This window comes from Thermobia domestica, chromosome 12, assembly GCF_964235325.1.
Source record: "Thermobia domestica chromosome 12, izTheDome1.hap1.1, whole genome shotgun sequence".
NCBI classification, from domain to species: Eukaryota; Metazoa; Arthropoda; class Insecta; order Zygentoma; family Lepismatidae; genus Thermobia; species Thermobia domestica.
Genome location: NC_137465.1, coordinates 41,470,745 through 41,487,173, shown reverse-complemented (window position 1 = coordinate 41,487,173; position 16,429 = coordinate 41,470,745). Strand labels below are relative to the sequence as shown.

Here is a 16,429-nt window from a genome sequence, read left to right as displayed (position 1 = left end):
ATAATTTACGTTTACTGCTACAGATGTCGCATATAGAACACATTTAGATACATATATTATCATCAGTACATTAAGAAAAATTAGTTTCAAAAATAGGGCAAGCAAAAAATAGAAATATCTAGTTTCAAAACTAGGATAAGCAGAAACTTTTTGCCTACAATTCGACTGGCAACTTTTAACACTACTGCAGCAGTCTACCTTGAATCACAAGGGTTAAAACCATCATCGTGATGAGCTTACAACATAACTGACGATACGTAGACGCTCAGTCAGTAACAGGATGTGCTCCGCAACTGGGAACTTCTTTCAGGACTGGCAAGGTACTAATTATAACACTGTTTCTATCCAATGAGTTCGTTACTTTTTACTACCTTGATAATTTTATTTCTTATCCTTGCTATATACTAGTCATGACCAAGATGAAATGCATGCAGTGGTAATTTACAAAAAACTAAGTAAAACGTTAGTACACCTCATTTTCAGTTTTGATTCTCCCATTCCCAAACCCAAAGCGAAATAAAATGTTGTATAATAAAATTTCTCGTGTCTACTATAACGTGAAAATGAAGTAACTTAATTTCATTAAAGCAAACAAAACAGTCAAATTATCTTTAATTTCCGCTTATATGTAAATTACCAGAAAATTGTGAAAACAATCTCAGAACATTGAAGGAAAGGTAGGTATATATGATTTCGATAACGCTTCATCAAATAAAGAAGGAAAGAAGTAGCGTGAGGTGGCCACATAACACTATAGAAGGTTGAGTATGATCAAATCTGAAGAATTATTATACCTGAGAACAATCCAGTGAAGGGGAAATTAGAAAGTTCTAAATAGCAGTTGAGGCTTGCACTTAAATGTCAAGGTCATGTAATCTACAATACCATTCTTCCCATATAATACAAACAATTAAGTTATTCAATGTCCTATCACTTAATGAATTATTCATTAATAAATTTATTATCTATAAATGTAAATTTTATTAAATTGCTCATCCATTATAACGTTTTCGTTTCTGCTTTTTTCTAACATTCTATTGTGGTCAAAAACGATGAAATCTCAGTATCAACGTAATCGTGAGCATCTTGAAAGAATTTTAAAGAAAAAAAAAAAATACTGATGCTTTTATCTTTATTACTGCAAGCGCAGGGTAGATAGCAATTTTAAGTTAGACATTTTAAAACTTTTCGGAATATGATTTTAGGAATTTAATTTATATTCTACTAACTATTTCTCAATATATACGCGGTTACCAGTGTTCTCGACTGCGTTTGTGTTTATTTTAAACAAATCTATCGAACTACTAAATCAAAGAATAACAGATAAAGAGCATTTCCACCGATGTTTTCAAATTCATTTATTTTTGTAATTTTTTATTACTTAGGAACTAACACTACTTTTTTTTAATCTAATTAGTTCACCCAGTTTCTTCAATTAGTGTAAAAGCGATGCCGTCTTGCGTAATGTATGTAATATTTCCTTTACTTTCTCATAATAGATGTCACGTAACGTTTTCGAGGTCTTTATCATTTTTTTTTTAAAATAATACTTCTAGCTGAACTGTTATTTGAATTAAACTTAACTTTTATTACTGAATTAACAAAATGTAAAGAAAACTGAGATTTAAATTGTGATTCCTTACACCAATGTTAACAGACCACACACAAATGAAATAAATCTACGAAAGAGAAATATGAAATATAATTCATGTCAATTAGAAATAGCATACAAGAGAAGCGAAGATAGTGTTCTGATCTATTTGTAAATAACGCAAAGCAATAGTTTGACCATCACTTTTCCATATTTCTCCCTGGACGTTGTTATAAAAGCTAAACGAAATGTAACAAGTTTTCAAGTCTTATATCTGATAGTCTCACGTACTACTGGTTATTATTCAGTGTAACACTGGTCTGTCACTGTAGAGCCACGTGGTAGATAAATAGAAAATATACTCTCAACATGTACGAAAACTGAAGCTATCTTTTTTCAGGCGGAAGATTATAATGAGGATGGACCACGGTCTAGGTTTCATCTCAGGTACAGAATTACAAATCTAACAGATTTCTTCCAATGTAACAACTTTGGATCAAAAAGCTGTAGAATCCTACAGAGCCAGATTGGCAACTCGAAACCTCATGCGGTATTGTTTCTACTTCGCTGATAATATGCACGCCATCCCACAACAACAACCTCTCCGAGATCCTGGTATTGACTTTAACAAATAGAATCAATGCTATCATGTTGTTAACAATGTCTGCTAGTGATATAATGATGTACCATAAGTCATTTGGAAGCAGTTTTTCACACGCTAGATGTTTCCCCACAATAAGGGATATTAAAAGGATTCCACAGCGGTCTGTATTATTACGCGACTGCCTTCTGCAGGAAAACTTATAACGCAATTTCTTAATGCTGAATGTTACTTATAAGTTTACGTCCTATAATTCTGTCCTTTAAGATAAAGGAAATTATGAGAAATAAATGATGATAATGAATTAAGTCGAAAGGACAATACGTAATATCCATGTCCCCCAAAAAGGATTCGAAACCATGTCTTACGAGCGTCAGCCGAATGCAACAGACCGCTTGATCATGTCATTGGTTCTTACGATTAAGTACGCAAGGGCGTTATACCACCAAATGCCCCTACCATCGTACGTACTTTTATCACTCAACTTGTTCAATTTTATTTTTGGACCCCTGACTTTACAAATGTAACTATGAACACAAGAAGAAAGAAAGAAAAAAAAACTTAACCGCCTTTGGATACACTACTCACACACCATTATCATATCCAAAACATCTTTCTTTAGACTCGATATAATTTCGACGGTCATTTCGGCTGTTGTGCTACAAGCTTCACTAGGAATAGGGTAATAGCAATGCATAATAAATAAAATAAACCCTTAAGAACTATATTACTATATTTACCAACAGATCAGAAGTACATGAAAAAGGGGCAAAATATCAAGATGATTTTTTAATTTCATGATAGTAGATGGTGCATAGTTTGCTAACGAATGGAACTCAAAAATTATGCTGAAGGCATCAACATAATAATTAATGTGTATCTTGTTGTTCATGAGAATTGATTCGAAATCAACATGTAATTTTACAAATATAAATTCTTTATATCCTTAATGAAATTCAAGATTAATCACAAAACATTTCTTTCCATGCTTGATTCCTAGAATAAAATTTTTCATGATCCTGAATTTCCTTCAAATGATACAATATTACGTTATGTTCACTACTATTTCCGAAAAGTTTTAAATAAAAATCTATCCGAATATTAGCGCTCATGCCTTTGTGTATGGGGCAGCTTAGCTTGATCCTAGGTGGCAACACAGAATTTTCAAACTGAACCATCACCATGAGCAATTTAGGAACTACTTAATTTAAGAAGTCCAGTGTTGCAAGTCAGAAATAACGAAGTGGGAACACTGACGTGCTGAATACATATCCATCAGTCATGGCGCTTTGTGTATACTGTGACATCAAGGAGTTTGTAAAACTGGTCTGAATTTGTCATTAACACAAACCAAAGGGAAAGTCTTCTTTAAAGACTATACTAGTCAACACCTTGAGTCAGTGGCCATATGCGAACACAATATCATGGAACAAAAGGACTAATCATCAATACTGACTCACTCACTCAATCACAGAAAATTAATACAAACATGTAACTCAACATCAATGTATAAGACGCTGAAGTAGTTTCCTTTGATAAAGTGTTACTTCTGCGTAGAAGAATACCAAAATAAATGGGACAGACCTCACACCTGCTTCTATTTGACCACTTTAATGGTTTCTGATTATACAGGGTGTTGCAAAAATGTATCACTATATTTTGGCTACAGAGTTCTCAAATTAAAATAAGAAAAAAATCATATGGACCTGTGCTCAAAAATGGATAGTTTCGGAATTATAGGGTGCCGAAAACATGAAACAAGTGAACTTTTAAAGTTCATAGTTTCACTACTATGGGACCTAGCGTAATCGGTCAAAACATTACTGAGGAACTGATATGTGAACTATCCAAATATCCATGTTTAAGAATCCTCCAGTACTTGAACACCAATTTTTTTAGAGAGATAGTTGGAGAATGATCAAGTACTCCCAAACAGTCTCTCTAAAATGATGGTGCAAGTATACCGAAGACTTTGAAAGATGGATATTTGGATAGGTCACATACTAGTTCCTCAGTGATGTCTTGACCAAAAGTTCATTTTTTCACGTTTTCGGCATCCTATAACTACGAAACTATGCACTTCCAACCACAAGTCCAGATTAACTTTTTTTCTTATTAAGGAATCTATTCCCAAAATATTGTAACAAATTTTTGTAACACCCTGTATATATCACAGTGATTTTTCACGCATTCATACAACAAAACAGTTGTAAACACCTGAAAGGTTATTCAAATATAGGGTTATTCAAAAAGCGGTTTTGGATCGTCTGGCAAGTTTTTGTTTCTCGGTTGCCGACATTGTTTTGTATTGTTGCTCTACCCACAAACATTCAGATTGTCGCCTAAGTCTGAATGTCTCGCATTTCGTCAGTCTGTATTTAGTCATGGAGCCTGCCTTGCTACCCACGAAACAATCCAATTGCTCCAAGAGCGGTTCCCGGATCGTCTCATTTCGCATAATGCTGCCCAGGAACTGCCCCCGAGGTCCTGCGACCTAACTCCTTCTAACTTTTTTCTTTGGGGCATTCTTAAATCATTGGTGTATGTCAATAAACCCCGTTCCTTCCGTGAATTAAAGGAGGAAATTCGACGAATCGTCGGCATATCCAAGTGGAAATTTGACAGACAGTCATAGAGAATTTCACGAACAGAGTTATTGCATGGAGGAGGTCATATGCCCGACGTCATTCACCATATCTAAAATCGGAATGTGTGAACATGTTTATGAACTTTGTTAGCGTGTTTTGAAAATATAAAGTTCATAATTTGATTAACAAAACCGCGTGCTTTTTCAATAACCCTATACTTGGCTGCTTTTGCTTTGACGGCTTCTACCGACGCGGAATTTGTTTCCGTTATCATAAGGAGCAAAATTTGGAAGTAAGGTGAGTGTTCAAAAAATTTATAATAGGTAACTACTTTTATATAGGGCAATGTGAGTCAATGTACTGTCTTAGTGCAAGGTATACGAATTTCACTAAAACTCTGAAACTATTGTCCCAGTTTTTTGCGGTGATTACAGAATTTCCATTTAATAAGTGTTGACTGTTTGTATAGCGATACTTGTTCACGTTAATTAAATTATATTTTAAAACTATGAAAGTGGATGCGGAATAAAATACTTTTAACTATGAATGGCAATTGCGCATTTTTTCGTAATTCAACACAGTTCTTTCAACGTTCCTTTTCAGCATCGATATGGAGACGAAGAACCACAGCTTAAGTGAAATCCGAATTACGTGGGCTCTCGGGAATCGAACCAGGTTTCCCTACACCTAAGGCAGAGGGCTAACCCACTCAATCAAGAAAATTCTTATTTCCGTCTATATGATATTCCAGCATAATAGAACCAAGAAGGCACTCTTAGTGTAAATTTATTGTTTTGAAAGTACATTCACATAAGACGGATTTATTTAGGTTTCCCTACTATTACCTGCTCCACCTTACCTCTAAACGGAGATAAACGAATTTATTTCTATCTTTCCGCTGTTCGAAACTATAATTGGCCAGTGAATGAATCACTGCTCTTTCGCACAGGGAGGAGCAAATTATACACGTCCACTGGGACAATCCTGTGTCGCGCAGAAAAACAAATCTCAAAGGTTAAAAAAGAAAAATATTCTTTGAATTTTACAGTAAGAATAATTTATTCAACACATTTAGTAAGTTGAATTGGCGCCATAATCAATGCGCATGCTTAAATGTAGTACATCTATTATTTCATTAATTATTCTCGATTGCAGTACAACTCTGTATATATATTTTGGTCTTTATAAAATGGTGTTTTATAGGTTTGTTTCATACTAAAAGGAATAATTAAAAATTGTAAACTATTTTGTGGAGGAATATAATGCTTTGGTTTGCCAACAGAAATCCGAGGGCTTTAGTTCCATGTGACTATTTATCGCAGTTTCAAGATAAGGCCGAACAAATAATAATTCTATTTATTTCCTCAGTTTTATTCTTTCAAAGATCTAAAGATAAGGCTGTATAGGTTTGAAACGAAGACGCTGAGTGGAAAGTTCACGCATATTTCTATAATTGATTAGGGATAAAACACTATTGTGTTTAACACATTAAAAATAAGCAGATTGCTTTATCGGACCTCCATCTGGAATACTGAATTTTAACACTTATAACAGTCTTTAATTCAAGCTAAAAATACATTTACTAACAATGCATTTTAGCAGATGCACGAACAGTATATGGAGTTTTATTCCCTTTTGAATTCATATCACTCCCTGTAACTTTCAAACCAATAGACATAATGCAGTTTTTTTTTTTTTTTTTTCACGGGTATACCTTGGTATATGAAAGGCATAATGAAAAAAAAAAAGCAACAGCTGAAAGTTATCATCTATGCAGATCTCCAACCGCATAAATGAGTGTCCACGTGTTCTCTGTGTTACAGAATGTATTCACCTTCATGTCAAGAGCCACACACGTCACTTCCCGCTGAATATTGCAGTTTCAGGAGAATCCGTGGCTTGTTGCAATACACTTTCTGTTTTAAACATGTTTCACAGAATGAAATCCGGTGAAAGATGAGCGACCTTGGTCAACGAAGTTCTTCAAATACTACATCATTAAATAGGGAAACCATTTCAACTGTGTTAAGGTAGTACTATCCTGCTAAAAATAGCCGATACGGAGTTCTTCGTCGTTTAACTCAAACAGAGATTTCCATACAGATAGTATATCAAATTCTCGAAAGATGAAAGGGCGAATAATGTGCTGTCCCGATACAGGACAACCACGACCCAATTGTATGATCATAAGATTGTCTCATGCAGACATATGTATTCTCTTTGAACTGGTTCGTGATATAATTGTCTTTAATACAAAGAAATAATTTATTGAGATCCGGTAAACATACGAAATGCAGAGTACACTGAACATGCAATAAATCTCCACTTTACAAAGGCAAGACACCGGGCTTGGCCGAAGTGTCGCCGGCAACCTGCGCATAAGTCCGAGAACTAATGCACTTTACACTACTAATAAGGAACATTTAAATGTTGAATGTACGCAAGGTTTACGTGAAATTTCCTAGCTACTCTAGGCAAGAGGAAACAACTGTTTGGCAATACTACTTAAGTTTCGTGTTAAGCCATATTTTAAAGTATAGTCTTCTCACGGAACTTACAAACAGGCATTACTTGTCAAAAAAATGAAACTTAGAATAGTTTTACTATAAGCAACATCGAAAAACAATGTAGCATTCCATTTATTCATTCCATTTTGTGCTACAAAATTCATAACTTCTTTTTTTCAAAAAGAACGACACAAATATTCTATGAAACACAAACATATGTATAAATTAAATTGATATTACTATTGACACCTCCAACAAAAAAGAAAAAGAAAATATTAAAGCAAGACATAAATAGAAATAATGAACAAAATAAAAAAAGTTAATAAATAATCACGAAATAATAATATTACTTTTAATGTTTTATTAAACCTTGCCTCGTGCATGAAGAGCCTCTACACAGCAGCCCAGAAATTCAAGAAATGCAACTACGCAACTAACGGAGAAAGGAAGTCCACATATTAAAATCATTCAATTGTGTTTTCTCAGTACTCACCTAGGGCCACTGTCTGCTGCAGTTGGACTGCTTCCCTTGTCGGTAGAAGGCTCTCCAAGCAGGGATTCGGCATTTGCACTATTATGAACTAATTCTTTGTGCTTGGAAAGTGGGATCTCGGTTAAAGTTTCTTCTGGGCGTGTATCAGTAGATTGTTGAATTGTATTTATCTCATCATTGTGATCAACGTCTTTACTTGCTGATTCGTTTTCGTCTAAATCATGTATGTCTTCAGATTTTTCTTTATCTAAATCACGTTCTGAAGACAGTACTTTGCTTTCAGTACACGTATCTTCATGATCACTTACAGCTATAACATGATTATCGTCAGTGACTGATATCGCATCTTGTTTCGTATCAATATCACTGCTGTCCACTTCTGCAGATTCTAGTTCAGGAGCATCGGCAAATAAGTCTTCTTCTAAATTCTCACAATAATCAGATTTATCCCTATCAGCGACACTTTCTGTCACTTCAAGCTTGTCCTCAGATATATCTTTGTTAACATTATCTGAATCTTCTACTACGAGCACTGAATCGTCAAGAGCACTTTTAAATGAAGTATCAGCTGTATCATCCATATTAGAACCACCAGCATGTCCAGAGTCGTTTTCCAAAATTTCAACATCAGTAACATCATTGTCGCTGGAATGAATGGTTGATATTTCTTGTTCTGTTACAGTTTCCTTAATTTTACTGTCTTGAGTATTATCCTTTAACACAGGGACTGTTATCTGTGTATGCAGTTCAGAGGAACTTAGGTTATCTATAGCTTCTTTATCTGTGTCTGTACACACTTTCTTCCTACTCTCTACCTCGATCCTAATATCTAATACTGTATCCTCATCTCTGTCGTCCAAAGTTCGTTTCTGTCCGCCAGTACTTACATTTGGTAACTGGGATGACGATTGCACAGAAATAGGTTCTATCTCTTCATACTGAGAGTTATCTCCTTTAGCTTCTCTAGTTTCTTCAGATATATGTTGTTTAGGCGTTGATTCTAAATTAGTACTGGCTTTGTTGTTGTCTTCAGTATCTGAAACAGACGCTTCCTCTGCCCCAATACTAGCCACTTCCTTTTTCTCTTCTCCATCTACAGACGTTTGACGATCAGCATCATCTGAGTCAACTTCACCACTGCGTTCTAGAATATTCTTATCCGCCACGGCAGAAACATTTTGAGCTGATTCCTTGTCCTGTATTTTCACACACAATGGTTCCTCCTCTGTCAAGTCAATTGCCTTCGAAATATCAATATTACTTTCAGTGCAACTAAAAGCAGTCTTTAATTTATCATCCACTGCCAGGTTAGTCTCTTGACCACTTAAGCTCACATTGGTACATTTTAACATGTTATCCTTTTCGACCTCCGTAAGTTTTTCTGCACCTATCTTATCAAGCTCTGTGTTAACAGGCAGGATGGATGTTGTCTCTACTGGTTTATTATTTGTATGTTCAGTATCTATGATTTTATCTTCATTTGCTTTAGATGACTCCAATGATTGCACCCCTTCTATATTTTTTTCAGCAATGCTTTTATTTAAATCCTTTGCATCACTTACGTCATATTTTGTTATTTTCTCTTCGTCTTTTGTTTCTAATATTGCTGAAGCATCTTTCACATAAATTTCTTCATTTTGTATTTCGCCTAATTCTACCTTATTTACACAAACATCTTTGCTTACATTTGAGTCAAATGATACAAATTTTGATTCCACATTGTCTATCAATGCATCGTCATTTAAATTCAATTCACGTTTTTCTGATGCAATTTGCACTTTATCATCTTGCTTCTTGATAGAAAGATCAATGTCTTGATTTTCCACCGTATCATCCTTCTGGATAACGGTGTCATCTTGTTGCACAGCGATAGTATAATCCTGTTTTAATTCGTTGCAAAGACTACCGTCGTCATTTATTGACTTTTGTTCTTTAGACTCGCCCTCTAATGTTGCGTCTTCTCTTGCTACTTCTTCACAATTTTTTTCTTTACTGTTTCCCACAATTACATCTTCAGATTTTGAGCATTCATTTGTTACATCCACAACAGAGGGTTCATTGCGACATGATGCACCTACTTTGGAAGATATATCTGAGACTTCTGTAGATTTCACTTCCTTATTTTCCTGTTCAATAGTTTGTTGGAACAGTGGCTGTTTTCCTGCTGAACTTGTATTATTACTTTCTTCAGAAAAAAATTTGTCTTCTGATAGTTCACATTTGAGTACCTCTGGATCAGAAATCACAGAAGGCTCTAATGGTGATTCTTCAACTTTCGCAATATGACCTTGCTCATTATTTTGCATTTTATCTTCTAACACAGATCTATTTGTAACATCGTCTTCAATACACGTAACGTTTATGTTTTCCTCTTTATTTTCATCATGCCCATTATTACGCTCAATCAAATCTGAACTATTCTCTTTAAGTGCGTTCAAATTTTCTTTACCTGACATCTCGACTATTTCTTTTGTTACATCCGAAATTGCGGTTGAATCTGAATCTATATCTACGTGAAATTTAGTGTCTTTTTTTGTTGACTTATTAGAGTCTTCGATTCTCTCTTCTAGATCTATCACTTCAGGTGAATTTAAACACTCTTCGTTTAGCTCTATTCTATCACAAATTTTATCTTCCGTATCTTCTTCGTTTGACTCTTCCACTGAAACCGCAGATGGAACTGTTTCAGATTCTAATACTGGAGTATCCTCCACATTACGCTGCTCTATCAAAGATTTATTTGCATTTTCGTTTACCTCTATAATTTCACTATTTTTATCCTCCACCTCCTTTTGACTTGATTCTTCTGAAACACTAATTTTACCTCCCACATCTTCTTGGTTTGACTCTTCCACTGAAACCTTAGGTGGATCTGATTCAGATTCTAATCCTGGAGTATCTTCCACAATACGCTGGTTTATCAAAGGTTCACTTTCATTTTCGTTTACCTCTATCGTTTCACTATTTCTATCTTCCACCTCGTTTTGATTTGATCCTTCTGAGACACTAATTTTATCTTCCGCGTCTTTTTGGTTTGACTCTTCCACTGAAACCTTAGGTGGATCTGATTCAGATTCTAATACTGGAGTATCCTCCATATTACGCTGATCTATCAAAGATTCATTTGCATTTTCTTCTGGCTCTACAGTTTCACTATTTTTATCTTCAGAATCTTCTTGGTTTGACTCTTCCACTAAAACTGCAGATGGAGCTGATTCAGATTCTAATACTGGAGTATCCTCCATATTACGCTGATCTATCAAAGATTCATTTGCATTATCTTCTAGCTCTACAGTTTCACTATTTTTATCCACCACCTCCTTTCGACTTGATCCTTCTGAAACAACGGTTTCTGCTACCTGAGCTTCCAATTCTTTAATCTCCTCCTGATTATTATGATCTGCAAAAGGTACATTTGTATTTTCATTTACCTCTAAAATTTCATCATCTGTATTTTCTATTTCCTTTTGATTCGACTCTTCTTTTGAAACAACACTTTCAGCTACTTGAACTTCCAATTCTTTAGATTCCTGCAGTTTGTGCTGGTCTGTTAAATCTTTATTTATGTCCTTTAAAAGTTCACCAACAGTTGGTCTGCTGCTTCCTGAATCTGCGTTACAAACCTCCTGACACACACCTTCGGTCTCTTGTTCTACTGTTTCCTCTTCTGCTTGTTTCATTTTAATAACTTCTTTCGCTGTTTCATCGTCTATAGTGTCATCTTCAGTCAGATCTATAATATCTTCTGGCTTCTTTTCTGACTCATTAACGTTCGAAACGTTACTTTGAATCTCTTCCGACTCCACGTCTAATATTTCAGACGCATTGTCTTCGGATACATCCAATTGTATTGACGTATTCAGATCATCTTTAGCTGTCGTTTTGCATACGTTATCAGTTTCCGCTACATTTGGTATTAAAGTTGCAGCTCCAACAGGACTGGAATCCAAAACATCTTCTCTAGCGGCTTCTGCATCATTTTTTCTTTCTAGTACACTTTCGTCTATCCTATCGCTTTCTCCTGTTTCCGATCTAACTTCCTCATTTGATACCTCAACTTGATGTACACGTGATTGATTTTTATTCTGATCCTCTAGTTCTGATTCATTCTGCTTTGAACTGTTTTCTGTATTTATGAGATTTTCTTCCAATTTACTCTCATCTTTATTCATTGTTCCTCCTAACTTTTCTTGTTCTACGGAAGGATCATGAGCGGTTTTATCTACAACAGCATTCGCATATTTATCTTCCTCCTGTGAAATAAGTTGATCGCATCTACCACTACCTTTTGCCTCATCTACAGAAGGTAAATCTTGATCTGACTGTACGGTTTTACTTCCAGTGTTTCCTTTCACTGGAATCTCGCCATCACATTCACTTGATGTACCCACTACTATGTCTGCTACAACAGGTTTGCTAACATTTACGTTATTTTGTAGCTCTGAATCTTCGTTCTGTGCATAGCCTTTGTCTAATGAAGAGTTCTCCGTTTCGTGTACCTCAATATTCTGCTCCGTCGAATCGACCGTTTCTATACATACCTTCTCTCTACTTTCCTCATCCATCTGGATATCGTTCTTCACAATTTCATCATTATCTCTAACTGGTAAAGAAGTTTCACCGACTTCCATATTGTCATTATTATCCATACTGAATACATTAGTTTCAACACTTTCCATGGTGTCAGATATATCTACTGTGGAAATATTTTCTTCCATCTGTGTCTCGTTCTCTATAGATTTCTCGATTTCAGTGGTGCACTCGGTAATACTGTCATCAGACAAATACAAACGCTGTGACATTTCTTCGTCATATTTCTGTGAATCTTCGACACTAAAATTCATTTGTGTATTTTCTTCAAAATTAGAGACATCGTCGTTTCCGTTTATATCTTGCTGATCAGGAACATCAACCACATTGTTCTTATCTGCCTGCAAAATAGAACTCTCAGAAAGGTTCTCACGATGGTCCAAATTTCCTTCTGAATCAGTACACGTAGCTTGACTGTTTTTAGCCTCTTCAGTGTCACCAGAACCTTCATTTTTTCTAACACTTACATCTTGATTACATTCAAGAATTGAAACTGGAATTTTATTTTCAGTATTTGCTAATTGTTCCACTTCGGTATGCAGCGCACTATCTGCTACGTTTGCATCCGTTTTATTAGAAACGGACTCAATACTCGAAACAAGATGTGACATAGATTTATCATTGCTTGGCAGTGATATATTGGCACTATCTTCACGATCATTGGTTACATCGTTGTCTTTTGAAGTAAGAACTTCATTCTCACGACTCAAACTTGTATCTGTCGTGGCTTCCCGAAGTTCCGCATTATTTTCCGCATCATCAGTTGTGATTTCATAGTCTTGTGAAGTAGAGTCACGTTCTCTTTTGGTACCTTCTGATTTCATAGCTTGATTTGCATCTTCGATTTCCCCTGATATATTTCTTTCACTCGAAACATCATTTTGAACATTACTGGATTTCTGTTCAGCAACGTTTGGTATTGTCTCTGGAGTCTGCCTTACTGTCTCTGAACAACAGTTTGTCTCTAAATTGGGTACTTCGACTTCAGCAGCCTCGTCTCTATCTTCTGATGAAGTAGGTTTATTTATATCACATGTCAAACTACTAATTTGTGTCGCTTGTTCAGGAACAGGCTCATTTGTAGCAGCTTCATCAGAACTGTCTTCTGAATCGTCTATAACAACTCGTTCTGCGACAGGTGATGAAAATGACTTATCTATCAGTTTTGAAGCTCCAAACGGACGAACAGTACTGCAAAATGTATCTAAAGCTTGTGAACTTTCAATAATTTGGGAATCATCATACAATTCCTCATCCTGTTCAAGCTTTTCCTCGCAATTCGCATCTTTATCTTTGCTTGTGACATTTTCACCTTTCTTTTGCAATTCGTTTGGCATATCACTAGTTTTTGGCTGTTGCTGATCAGGAGATACTTCACTACTTACGATTTCAATCTGCTGCTGTTGTTCAACACAAGGAGACCTAGTACTACGATTGCTTTCATCGCCTTTCTCTAAAATTTGCTTATCATCTTTAGTTATTCCTACTTCCATGTTTTCTTGGCCTGAATCAATGGAATTTGAGTCTATGGTCATCTGTGGTAACTCTTTCTGATGATGACTCAGATCAACCTTGGAATCCTCCACATCGGTTATTTCATTTTGCAAATCTTCGTGAGATTCAGTAACTGATTTGCTTCCGTCCACAGTAATGCATGAATCACTTGACTTCTTGTTACACTCTGAAGGGGTACCTTCTTTATCACCATCTTGAATTTCAACTTTCTCTAATTTATCATCATTTTCGTTATCGGTTAATAAATCAATTTGTCCGAAATTTTGAGACATGTTTTCATCAGACAATTCCTCTTGTGTGTCTAATAAATTATCGTTCACTTCCACTTCATTTTCATTATTTACTTTGCATGAATCGCTCGCATCAGCTTCTATTGTGAGATTATTTTTTTCATAAACAGTTGTCGAATCATCGGATATATTTGATTTGCTAGAATTCTCGGTTACGTTATCATGCTGGGGTATTTTGTCATCTGTCATATTTTCTATCGAATTACTGTTTAACGTACTTTCTCTAGTTTCCGGATTACTAACACTTTCCGAAGTGTGTTGTTTCCCTTCTTCCTCCGAATGAACTGTAATTATTTCATTCTTTGTTGTTGGTTCACCAGTAGATGCACTTCCTGCCTGACTTGAAGTATTCTCAGCAAGATGCTCGTCCTTGTTCGAATTTCCATAGAGTTCCACAGCCACCGGAGACTTGACGTTATCTGACGATACGGATAATACAGTTACTTCTCCATTTGTTGCGTTCGTTTTATCCGCACTACAAAGTTTTTCAGTCTCATTTGCACTAATATATCCATCCATCTCTTTGGGAGATTCGTCATCCAATTTTACTAACTCTACATTTGATTTCGGAACATTGTGCTTAAATAAATCACTGTTTTCAGTCTCTAACGCTTTACTAACGTTCGCAGTCTCTGTGAGTTCATTTGCGCAGTCTTTTTCTCTCAACACTGGACTTCTTACATACGTCGTCTTCTGGTTATTCACCAAAAGTTCATTTTCATTATGTAAAATATTTTCATCATTTGAATTTGCTTTTACCGCAATGCTGATCTCATTGCTGGTCCCAACAGAATTACGAGAGTCACAATTACTCGATTCTTCATTGTAACTATTCCCTTTTATGCAAATATCTTGAAATTTAGACTTATCTGATTCTATTAATATATGCTTTTCATTCGTGGCAACTATTTCACTTGGTTCACTTGTTCCCTTCCCTGGTAACTGTGTGAGTGTTTCGCACGCAGTATTCTCATCTGTACTCATCTTGGATGCATGTTCAAATGTAAGATATGTCTAACCTCTTACCTAAAAGAAAGATATAAAAGAAAAAAGTGTATTACTCGTACTGTCTCTTATGAGTTTTGCACATACAAAAGAATGTAAGTATAAACGTAATATTAAAAAAAAAAAAATCCATCTGATATCTCAATTATTCTGACAAATGAAATTTTTATTTGAAAAAAAAAATCAAAATAATTTCTGAATAAAACGTTAACATGAAATCTTTCATATCATAGTTTTAACTTATACATCTGATCAAAGCTAGTGAAACCTCAGGGGGGGAAATATTAGGTGATAGCAAAATATCCTTCCCTCTACGCGACCACGGAAAACCAATTTCCTGTCTGGTCGGAAGGGATGTTTGTTTGGCAACCTTCTACGTGTTGAGTTTCAGCAGTGCCAAATCAAAATTCCGACTCTTATTAGCTTTGTATCTGGCTATAATAACTTTAATATTGGTAGGTATATAAATGAAGCACAGAACGAAATTAATCTGTCATACCTGAAACCCGACAATCCGTTTTGTCTTTTTAACTTGTCGGTCACTTCTTTCCCAATAATGACAACTTTATAACTGATAAGTCGAAGGTTTCACTTAAAGTTGATCAGACTATATCATTATTACCTGTTGCTAAGGGTTATAACAATCTTATCGGCAATTCGTATACAAACCTGTTCATTGGATTTTAGCCCTGGTTAATCAACAATGAAAACGGCACATTATATTTTCTCGAAGCCGCTGAAAACTATAAACACGAACTAGATTACGGGTACTCAGGCGTAACCTTCACCTTGTAGAATGCAATTACAGCCCGCCTCTGTTTTCTTACCATCAGTCACGAAAATATCTGCAAATATTTGGTAAGCGATAATAAAAGACATTTTTATTTTCGATTATTTTCTTTATTCATACTCATAGTTATCAAATTCAGTGATAAAACGAAACAAATATAAGTAAATAAATAGTGAAATTACAATGTTTTAAGTAATTGTTAACAAAGCCATTAATAACACTGCTAATTCGCCAACTAACTCATCTGTTTTATTCAAGACATGCTAATACATTATATAATAGTATTTATGTACATAATCTATTCAAAAATCGAAATACAATTTCTGCAATTTAGTGTACAATTCAGCTGATTTTTATTGCATGTTAGTTTAAAGTCTTACAACATTCATCCGCATAAATTCCTAATTTCAATGTTAATATTCTAGTTGTACTCTCCAGCATACCAGATCAGTTTTCCTC

The 16,429-nt window shown here is 35.2% G+C and overlaps 1 protein-coding gene across 3 annotated transcripts in view; it reads right to left on the bottom strand.

Moving 5' to 3' along the window:
- The window catches only part of LOC145666430 (uncharacterized), a 150,275-nt gene that overhangs the window by 100,679 nt on the left and 33,167 nt on the right, over positions 1 to 16,429 (bottom strand). For all 3 annotated transcript variants that reach the window (XM_081733647.1, XM_081733650.1, XM_081733649.1), the window contains exon 2: positions 7,781 to 15,201. In XM_081733647.1, coding sequence (XP_081589773.1) covers positions 7,781 to 15,159 — 7,379 coding nt within the window. In that variant the 5' untranslated portion in view covers positions 15,160 to 15,201. The remainder of the gene's footprint in view (positions 1 to 7,780; positions 15,202 to 16,429) is intronic.